Source organism: Cucumis melo, chromosome 7, assembly GCF_025177605.1.
Source record: "Cucumis melo cultivar AY chromosome 7, USDA_Cmelo_AY_1.0, whole genome shotgun sequence".
NCBI lineage: Eukaryota > Viridiplantae > Streptophyta > Magnoliopsida > Cucurbitales > Cucurbitaceae > Cucumis > Cucumis melo.
Window position 1 is genome coordinate 13,242,909 of NC_066863.1, and position 9,604 is coordinate 13,252,512.

The 9,604-nt window shown below is 32.5% G+C and overlaps 1 protein-coding gene across 7 annotated transcripts; it reads left to right on the forward strand.

Moving 5' to 3' along the window:
* Nucleotides 1-1,530: 1,530 nt before the first annotated feature.
* LOC103495708 (transcription factor BIM2) lies at nt 1,531-5,419 on the forward strand. 7 transcript variants are annotated; one of them, XM_051087609.1, is made up of 8 exons: nt 1,535-1,847; nt 1,995-2,100; nt 3,400-3,523; nt 3,633-3,728; nt 4,019-4,449; nt 4,767-4,884; nt 4,979-5,112; nt 5,218-5,419. In XM_051087609.1, exons 1-7 carry the CDS (start codon nt 1,796-1,798, stop codon nt 5,084-5,086), a joined length of 1,035 nt encoding a protein of 344 aa, XP_050943566.1. In that variant the 5' UTR covers nt 1,535-1,795; the 3' UTR covers nt 5,087-5,112; nt 5,218-5,419. The 7 variants fall into 7 exon arrangements, 6 of the variants coding, with proteins under 6 accessions (XP_050943566.1, XP_050943567.1, XP_016901796.2 ...); XM_051087610.1 differs by having other exon boundaries at nt 1,536-1,847; nt 3,454-3,523; XR_007822427.1 differs by lacking the exon at nt 5,218-5,419 and having other exon boundaries at nt 1,531-1,847; nt 4,019-4,433; nt 4,979-5,010.
* The last annotated feature ends 4,185 nt before the right edge of the window (nt 5,420-9,604 follow it).

Sequence of the window (9,604 nt, forward strand, 5' to 3'; positions counted from 1 at the left end):
TATTATTACATTATCTTTGCCATGATTTTAGGGAGGCATTCAATTTTGAATATATAATTTCAAAAAGGAAAATATTGAATATTTGAAATTCTTTTTTTGTTAATTTCTTAATTTTTATTCTAATAATTAATTATTGCATTATATATTTTTGAATCTATAATTTGAAAAATAAAAAAATGAATATTTGAAGTTATTTTTAGTTAATTTATTGATTTTTATCGGAATAATTAGGGGATATTGAAACCAATTGGATATGTTTAGGGATGTCTGAAACAATATAATAATTTTTTGATTTAATTAATAATTATCATAAGTGAGTGTGATATTTTGTTTGATTTTTTGATCTCAACAAATACAATGGACAATCGTCATCCGTGGAGGCATAATTTCGAACCAAAAAAGTTGGAAAATGTTTATGGTAGTTAGTTTTGCCATAAATCATTAAAAAAAATAACAGTTTGCTATTTTTCTATTCTCTATTCTCTATTCTCATATTTGCTATTTTTTTATTCTCATGTTTGATCGTCAATATGGTCTTACACGCGTTGCTTCCGTTGAATATTTTAATTTCGTTTCCCTTATTTCCGCATTTTTATCCTAGATAATTAATATTTGCATTGGCATGATTTAAGTGAGGGTTGAATTTAGAATCTAAACTTAACTAATTTACAAAAAATAATTATTTACATTATATTTGCCATGATTTTAGGGAATGATTGGTATCTACGTGAATGTTTTAAATTATTTTTTGTTAATTTTTTAATATTTTTGTTAATAATTAATTATTGCATTATCTTTGTGTAGAGAGGATTCACTTTTGAATGTATAATTCCAAAAAGGAAAAAATGAGTATTTGAAACTTTTTTCGTTAATTTCTTATTTTTTATCATAATAATTAATTATTGCATTATATAATTTTGAATATATAATACTTTGGATAAAATATTAAATACTTAAAGTTATTTTTGATTAATTCGAAGGTAAAAATCGAGATAATTAGGGGATATTGAAACCAATTGAATATGTTTAGAATCTCTGAAAGAATATAATAATTTTTTGATTTAGTTAATAATTATCATAAGTGGGTGTGTTTACAAATAGACTGTAATGGTGATATGTGATATTTTATTTGATTTTTCAATCTTACAAAATACACCAATTGTCATCCGTGGTAATTTTAGACAAAGAAAAGAGGTGAAAAAAATATTGAAGGCAGTTAGTTTTTGCCGTTTGCTATTTTTTTATTTTCTATTCTTATATTTACCATTTCCACGCATTTCCCTAAATTAAATTATTTGTTATATTTACTATTTTTTTCTGTTATTATCTAATATTTTGGTATTTGGACGGTTTTGTCTGTTGCTATCCGAAAAACATGGGTCAAAGAGTGAGGCTGAAGCCCAGAGTGAGGCCCAATACGATTAACTCAAAGCGTGCAAAAGGTGTACGGCGTTAATTGGGCGCATATTAGCTCCCGCCACTACCAACAGAGCCATCCCAATAATTTCAATAATTTCAATTTAATTAAATATTACACACAAAAAAAAAAAAAAAAAAAAAACAAGAAAGAAAGAAAGAAAGAAAGAAAGAAAAGAAAACAGTTCAATTCTCCACCCTCTTCTTCTCCGGTTCCAGTTCTAGGGCTCCTCCACGAACTCCACTCTCACCTTTCTTCTTCTTCTTCTTCCCCCTCTTCTTCTTCTGTGCTGTCCCAATTCTTCACAAATACCTCTCTTTTTCACCTTCTTGTTGGACCAATTCCAGGCCCTGTTTCGGCTCTGGATTCGTTTTACCAATGGTGAAGACTTCCAAGTCCATCCACGAACGCTTCGAAGACGACGCCAACGGTATCCCCCTCTCTCTTTCTCTTTAATATCTGGGTTTTGTATTCAATAACAGTAGTTTTTATTTTTATCTTGTTCATTTAAAGAAATGAAATGCTTCCTGGGTTTCAGTTTTGTGATGTTTAATTTTTTCTTTTTTTTTGTTTGAAGAATCGGGTGTGAAGATTGAGGGGAAGAGTGGAGAGAGCAAAGCGAGTGGTCATCGGTCTAAACACTCCGAGACTGAACAGCGTAGGAGGAGTAAAATTAATGAAAGGTATCTGCTACTACCACTGCTTAACCCCTGTACTCCTGTTTTTATTTGATCTTTCTTTAAGAACAAATATAAATTTCGCCTTTTCTCTTTCGCTTTCTGGGCTTATGAACGGCTTTTTGGTTGGTTTAGGCTACTGACTGATAAATTTCTGTTACCTCGTTTGTCATCATGTATAAATGCTGTAAATAAAAATAATTTTAATTAGAAGTGATATTGATTAATGAGATAAACATTTTGTTCAAATTTTTATTTTCTGACATTAAGAAACGCCCGCAAGTTTAGAGTTCATTAAAGGCCTTTTTACCTTTTTTTTTTTTTTTTTTTTTTCGCTTTTTTGTGGTCTTATGCTCCTATTGTTAGGTTAGGTGAAAATAAAGTGAAGCGGATTTGTATGGTTTCTCAGCTAAATATATGGGATCATGGATATTCAGATGGATATCCAGAGATGGTCTCCTCCACTGGCAAATTGTCTTAAACTAAATGTGGATGTCACCGGCTGGCTGAGTGGGATGGGTATTGGTGTGGGTGCGATAATTAGAAACAAAAGAGGGGAGACAGTGGCTGCTAAAGCTACTTTTTAGATGGGGTGCGGGGAGGCTAAAGTAGGTGAGGTAATGGCTCTGTTGAAGGGGTTGCAGTTTGTGGCAGTCATTTATTGTAGGTTGAATCAGATGCAGAAGTTGTGGTGAAGAAGATTAAGTCTTTAAAGTTTGCCACTCCACTTATGGAGTCATAATTCATATGTGCTGGTATATACATCTGATGACAAAACTCAGAGTTTTGGGCCTAAATTTTGCCTCTAGAAACTGTAATCAAGCTGCACATAATTTAGCAGCCCATGCCTTGAGCTCTGGTACTCGTTGTTGGTGGATCAGTTCTTTTCCAAATTGACTTAAACAAATTGTTGGGGCTGATTTGCAGGAGGCTGAAAATTTGATGTAGTTTCTGTTTCTGGTTCCCTTTGTATTTTCTTTTTAAAAGATGTTAGGTCAAATTGAATACATTTTTCTCTTGTTTCAATATTTATTGGAAGCCTGAACATTTTGCTCTGTCAGGATTGTTGAATGGATGGTAGCATGTTTACATGTTACATCCCTGCTTTCCTGAGGGCTATTTAATGAAAATCATTTTTTTAGTCCACTAGATGCTGCAGTATTTCACTTCTGAAAATGATATTAAAAAATTTTTGCTCGACCTCATAGCTTACTTTCTTTTGAAGAGTTGATACTTAATCGTTCAGTTTTCAGGGTATTTTCTTTTTCTGTTTTATATGCCCTTCCGTTGTTGGTTTATTTTTAGGATCTTGGTGACATTCTCACTTTTTTGTGCAATATTGTGTTCTGATGGGAGCAGATTTCAGATTTTGAGAGAACTCATACCTCAGAATGATCAAAAAAGAGATAAGGCTTCATTCTTGTTAGAGGTATGTCTCACGTATTTGTAGAGAATTGCTGGAGACAATGCTAAATATTCTAGTTTTTAGATCCCCTGTTAGTTAGATGAATTATCTTTGATATATATTTAAACTTCAGGTGATTGAGTACATTCAATTTTTACAAGAGAAGTTAAATATGTACGAAGGGTCATGCCGAGGATGGAGTTCGGATCCTTCAAAATTGATGCCATGGGTATAATCTTCTTGATTGGTTTTTGTTTTCACTTTGTCATTCACCAGCTTGGCTTGGTGACTTTCTTGCTTCTTTTTTCTGGAAATTGAGTTAGAAAGGTGGTTTAATCATGCTTTTCATGTAAGAAATCCTTTTACACTATTATTATTTTTTAGATTATGAAAGTCATGAATGAACATGTAACTCCCCTTTTTAGTGGAATGAAACGGTGAACAAACTCTTAAACCCTGGCATGTTTGCCCTCCATGCTCTGGAAAAATCTTGTAATTTGTATAACTGACTTCTGACAGAAGAATTATAGAGCTGCTGATAGTTATACTGATCACTCTCAAGTTGTAAAGCGGGGTCCCAATCATGAGAGTGCTATCGTTTTCTCCCAAGCAATGCTAACAAATGCGCCCAATGTCATGGACGCCGACTTGTGTCCTGCTGCATTGTTGAATGCGGTGGATCATACTCTTGTCTCTGCTACGCAAGGACTCCCCATGAGCATGCATACACAACCAATTGTATTTGACCCGGTTGGAAGAAGTAGTTTATCAACCGAATCTTTGGATGAACCCGTGTCAGGATCAGAGAACGTCTCTTCCAAGACCCAGGCTGAATTGTTACCGGGTAGAACCTGTACCACCACAGGTTTTCTGAACCATGCTGTTAGTGATCAGGACGATCTAACCCCGGAAAGTGAATTGGAGAGTATCTCAGGTGCCTATTCCCATGGGTGAGGATCTGCCATGAGTTTTTTTTTATGTGATTTGTGCCTGCCTATTTCCCTCTTTTAGCTAAATTCACGTATCTTCGCTGAGATCGTGAAAATGTGTAGTCTGCTTGAGGAAGTTTATTGGTTTCCTCTCATCCTTGTGATGGTAGTTAACTGGTTTGAGAACGAATACGTAATTACCAACCTTACTTTTTTCCCATAAATGTTCTCATGAGGCTTCAATTGTTCTGAAATGTAATCCAATCCATGTTAGCTTTTAGCTCTTTAGTTTTCTTGTATTATATTATATGATTGACATAGTTTCTGTATTTGAGCAGGTTACTAAGTACCTTGACCCAGGCCCTGCAGGCTTCAGGTGTTGATTTGTCACAGACCAACATCTCAGTGAAAGTTGATGTCGGAAAACGAGCAAATAGATCGATATCCCTTTCAGAGGTTCATATTCTTCACATTGGTCTTTTGAAGTCTTTTCTTCTGCTAGCTAGTTTTATTGATGTGATGGTGCTTCTCCTACCCATTATTTAATCAGGATGACAAAAAACAATCTTTGAACAATCAACTAATGGGACAGAGTATACATGGATGCTTCAGCGAGGAATCTGAACAAACTCACAAGAAGCTTAGAACAGGGGTTTAATATGTCACTCAATCTTCTATATAAATGTACCTCCTTTGTTCTCTTCCATCCCTGAGTGATATTATTTAATTTTTTTTTGCTTTTTTCTTAGATGGGGTAGGGGAGTTTATCTTGGCCATTTTTTTTTCCAGGTCATGGTCTGTTAGTAACTGGGATTTCTTTGATTGTACATGTCTCTCTCCTAGGAAGTTGCATCGATACAAGGTTAAGTTTTTGATGTTTGAGTTTGATATAAGGTTGAGTAATGATAGAAAAAGCTTGAATTTTATTGCAATGTATTGTACTCTGTAATTTTCCAGATTAATGAGAGCCCCCAAATATTTTTAGTTTGCATGTTTGAGGTTTAAACTTAAAACGTTTCTACTTCATGATGCTTTTATTTCAGATTGAATATATAGTGTTTTGGAATGTACCATCCCAAACGTGGCGACTTAGCAAAAGTGTGCAGGTTTTGTTTTATTTTGAAATTGTACAATGACGATATTATGGAGTATTTTCACGAATATATACTTTTTTAAGTAACGAAAAAATGAGGTATGAAAAGAAATTGAGAAATAGGATCCGATCTCAAATTATTGTTTAAAATAGGGTATTTTGGATTTTCGAAAAAAGTTGTGTACTGCACAAAACTTCCATTAATCTACATCACCCATGTTGAGAGGAAGTTGTGTATCTAGTACGCGACTATTCAATATTTATTATTATTATTATTATGATTATAAACCTACATTTTACATTGTTATTTATGGAACAAATATAATTATATATGATAAATTGTTAGGTTAAGGGATTTTTAAAAAATAGAACAAAATGCAAAAATTTATAGAATAATTTTAAAAAGAGGAAAAAATCTACAAGCCCACAATGGAAAATAACAAAAATATCCGGTAGTTAATTGGTTACACATGCGTGAAAAACAATTTTGTACCAGTTTAGATAATCTTGTACGCAAGTCTAAACGATCTTGTACTATTGTAACAAGTTTAAACGATCTTGTACCAAAACTAAACGATCTTGTATCATGCCTAAACAATCTTGTATCATTGTACATAATCTAAACGATATTGTACCAAAGTTGAATGATCCATTGGTGATAGTGATCTATCTCTGTCTATTTGGGATAGACAACTGATCATTTAGATATTGATATACGATCGTTTAAACCATGTACCAATATCGTTTAAATCTTGGATCTAGAAGAAAAAAGAAAATGAGAGATGAAGAAGAAATGAAAAAAATTGGTAAATAATTACATAAATAATCATAATATTGTAATATATAGAAGAAATAATAATATGAAGAGGAGATGAATAAATCACAAAAAAGAAGAAAAAATGAAAAATCGTCTACATTATTCAAGGGCAAACTTGTAATTTATGAAAGTATCATGAGTTTTTTATTTTGTTACACGTAAATATTTTGATGTTTTGTTATATTTATGAAAATTAATCTTTAGGTAATTATAATATATAATTACCCAAAATTTAAGTTTGTCAAAAGAAAATGTTTCAAAAAATAATTTGTTAGGAGTAAATCAGAAAAAACCCACATTTTACATTATTTAGGGTAATTATAATATGTAGCAATATTTAGAATAATTATTAAGTATGTAGCAATATTTTAAAAAAATTGCAAAAATAGCAAAATCTATCAGTGATACACTTCTACCGTTGATAGACTCTTATGGTTTATCAGTGATAGACCAACATTTGCTACATGGTCTATCGATGATAGACTCCTATCATTGATATATTTTGACAGATTTTGCTATATTTGCAATTTTTTTAAAATGTTGCTACATACTTAATTATTTTGAATATAATTGCTACATTTGCAACTATCCCTATTATTTATGTAACAAATATACTTATATATGATAAAAGGAAATTGCATAAGATGACAAAAAAATTTAGAAAAAAACAGCCCATAGCACCACTTTTTTGCATATTGCGAATATGGCAAATATGATGATTATCAAACGTTTATCAGAGGGTTATCGGAGGGCTATCAGAAGGTTATCTGTTTTTAAATTTGCTACTTTTGCAATTTAGAAAATGTAGTGACATGAGCTCTATTTTCATAATTTTTTTCCTATTTTTGGAAAAGCCCATATGATAAATTGTTTTAGGTAATTATATATATAATTACCCAAAATTTAAGTTTCTCAGGAGAAAATTTTTTCAAAAATAATTTGTTAAGAGTAAATTAGGAAAAACTCACATTTTACATTATTATAGGTTAATTTTCATAAATATAACAAAAAGCCAAAATATTTACAAAAAGCCAAAAATATTTTCATAAATTCCAAGTTTGTCCTTGAATAATGCTGATGATTTTTCACTTCTTTTCTTTCCCTTCTTCTTTGCGATTTATTCATCTCCTCTTCATATAATTACTTCTTTTTCATCTTACAATATTATGGTTATTTATGTAAATATTTACCAATTTCTTTATTTCCTCTTTTGTTTACTAACATCTAACATCAAACAACACATTACAACTCATCCCGACCTAGGATTCTCTCCTCACTTAGACCTAGAATTCACATTCCACCAACAAATGATCATGAATAGAATACATCTTTCACTTATCAAGTTCATAAACACAATATTAACTATTTCTGAAAATCATTCATAAAACAATCATTTGTTACAAAGATCTTTCACAAAGAGAAGCAACAGACATTAGACTGCTCGATTGAACCCATGACCTCTTAGTTAGTTATCGAGACTATGTCTCACTTTTTACCACTATGCCAACCAATGATGGTAAACCTCAGATCTTTATTTGATACTATGGATATTGGAATTCCATAATGACTCACAATCTTGTCGACGTATGCTTTGTTCCGTAATTTTCATTACAAAATTGATTCGAAGATATGTCATTATGAAACCTAAAAATTTCTAAGATCTTTGGAACTTGTTTAATTTTGCCAAAGATAAGAGAAAATGTGATAAAGGAAGGAAATGTGGGAAAAATTGGCCAAATGTCGAACAAGAAAATGCTAGGCATTTAAAGTTTAGGATGGTGATCAAAAGTGCATAAATAACCTCTAAATGACCCTCATTGGACGACAAAATGAGGGTTGAGAACCTTAAAAGCTAGGTGTCTGGTTCACATGCTAGACAACCAAATCATGGAAAATAACCTTTGAGACAAGTCGAGGCATTTTAGATGGCTTGGCAACTTTGGACTTGCTAGGTGAGAAGAATGACTTAGAGGTTAGTACACGAGTGATGACTATGCGAGAAGAGCTTTTGTGCGAGAAGGCTAGTAGTTATGGAGGTTAGGAGGCAAGGCAATTGACGTTTAAGACAACATGCGAGAAAAACTATAGAGGTTAGTTGGTGTTTTGACAAGGTTAGGCGTTTTGGACAAGCTACGTGGCAAACTAATGACAATCAATTAAAAGTTAATTCAAGTGTCATAAGCTAATCTCACGCATTTTTTTGGCTAAGTGGAGGTGGATTAGAAATAGGAGGTGGGTTAAAGAGATGTAAAGTTGGATTAAGCAAGGTGGAGGTGTCATTCCATTTTCATGCAAGGCTCCACTATAAATAGGCAACTTCACACAAGGAATTCTCATAATTCACTCGTGCCATTTACTTCAAATTACTTTTAAAAGTTTAGAAATTGTGTCTAGTTCATAGAAGAGGGCTTCTATGAAGTTTAGAGGCAAGAAGATTGGCGTTTAGACCAAGGAAAGGTGAGAAGGTCATTCTGGAGGAGAATCTGAACAAAGTAGATGTTTTGCTGTCCACAGAACGTGTCGGAAGGATTTAGGCTTCGAAATTTTTGAGGTCAAGGAGACTTCGAAGGAATTTCCTATCTAAGTATCAGCTCAAGTACTATGAATAACACATTGATTTGAAAGGTATTTATTAAACATGGTTTCAAGCTATACAAGTCATTTCAAAGATATGTTTTACGATTATTGAACTGATTTCTCGAGCTATTCCATGTTTAAAAGATTTCTTGATGAATTATAAAAGCAAAGGAAATTTTTCAATATTTTTAATATGTTTTATCTTAGCTCGAATATTCCATGAGACCTATTGTATACATGTGGTTAACTCCATAGTGATGGTAGGGTTGACGAGCCTATAGTTTATGGGCCATCGGGAAGGGTATATTTTTATGCCTTAAAGGAGGAGGGTTATAGTGAAAGCTATTTCTTATCGACTGTTCCATCTTAGGACGAAGAGGTTTAATATTGCCTGTGGTTATGGATCATGTCTTCCAAAAGCTATGCAAAAGTTCAATGTTTCAAGTATCATGTTATGAAATGATTGTTTATTGATAAGTGATATTGAAGCTTCAGTTTTATGTTATATTGTTTATGAAAACTTGTTTTATAAAACTGTTGTCCACTAAGTCTTTCGACTTACTCTTTCAAAATGTTTTTCCTCTTTCCAGGTACAGATTGTGCGTCTCTCTGTGTGCTAAATGTACTACTGCCAGGCCAAATCAATTTTCAGTCATGAAAGGAAATGATTTATTAAAAGTATCCTTATG

Excerpts from the sequence above, each read along its gene's own strand:
- LOC103495708 (XM_051087609.1), top strand. The coding sequence starts at position 1,796 with ATGGTGAAGACTTCCAAGTCCATCCACGAACGCTTCGAAGACGACGCC. Across the intron at positions 2,101-3,399 it reads AGGAGTAAAATTAATGAAAG|GATCTTGGTGACATTCTCAC; the intron begins GTATCTGCTACT and ends GTTTATTTTTAG. Across the intron at positions 3,524-3,632 it reads AGGCTTCATTCTTGTTAGAG|GTGATTGAGTACATTCAATT; the intron begins GTATGTCTCACG and ends TTTAAACTTCAG.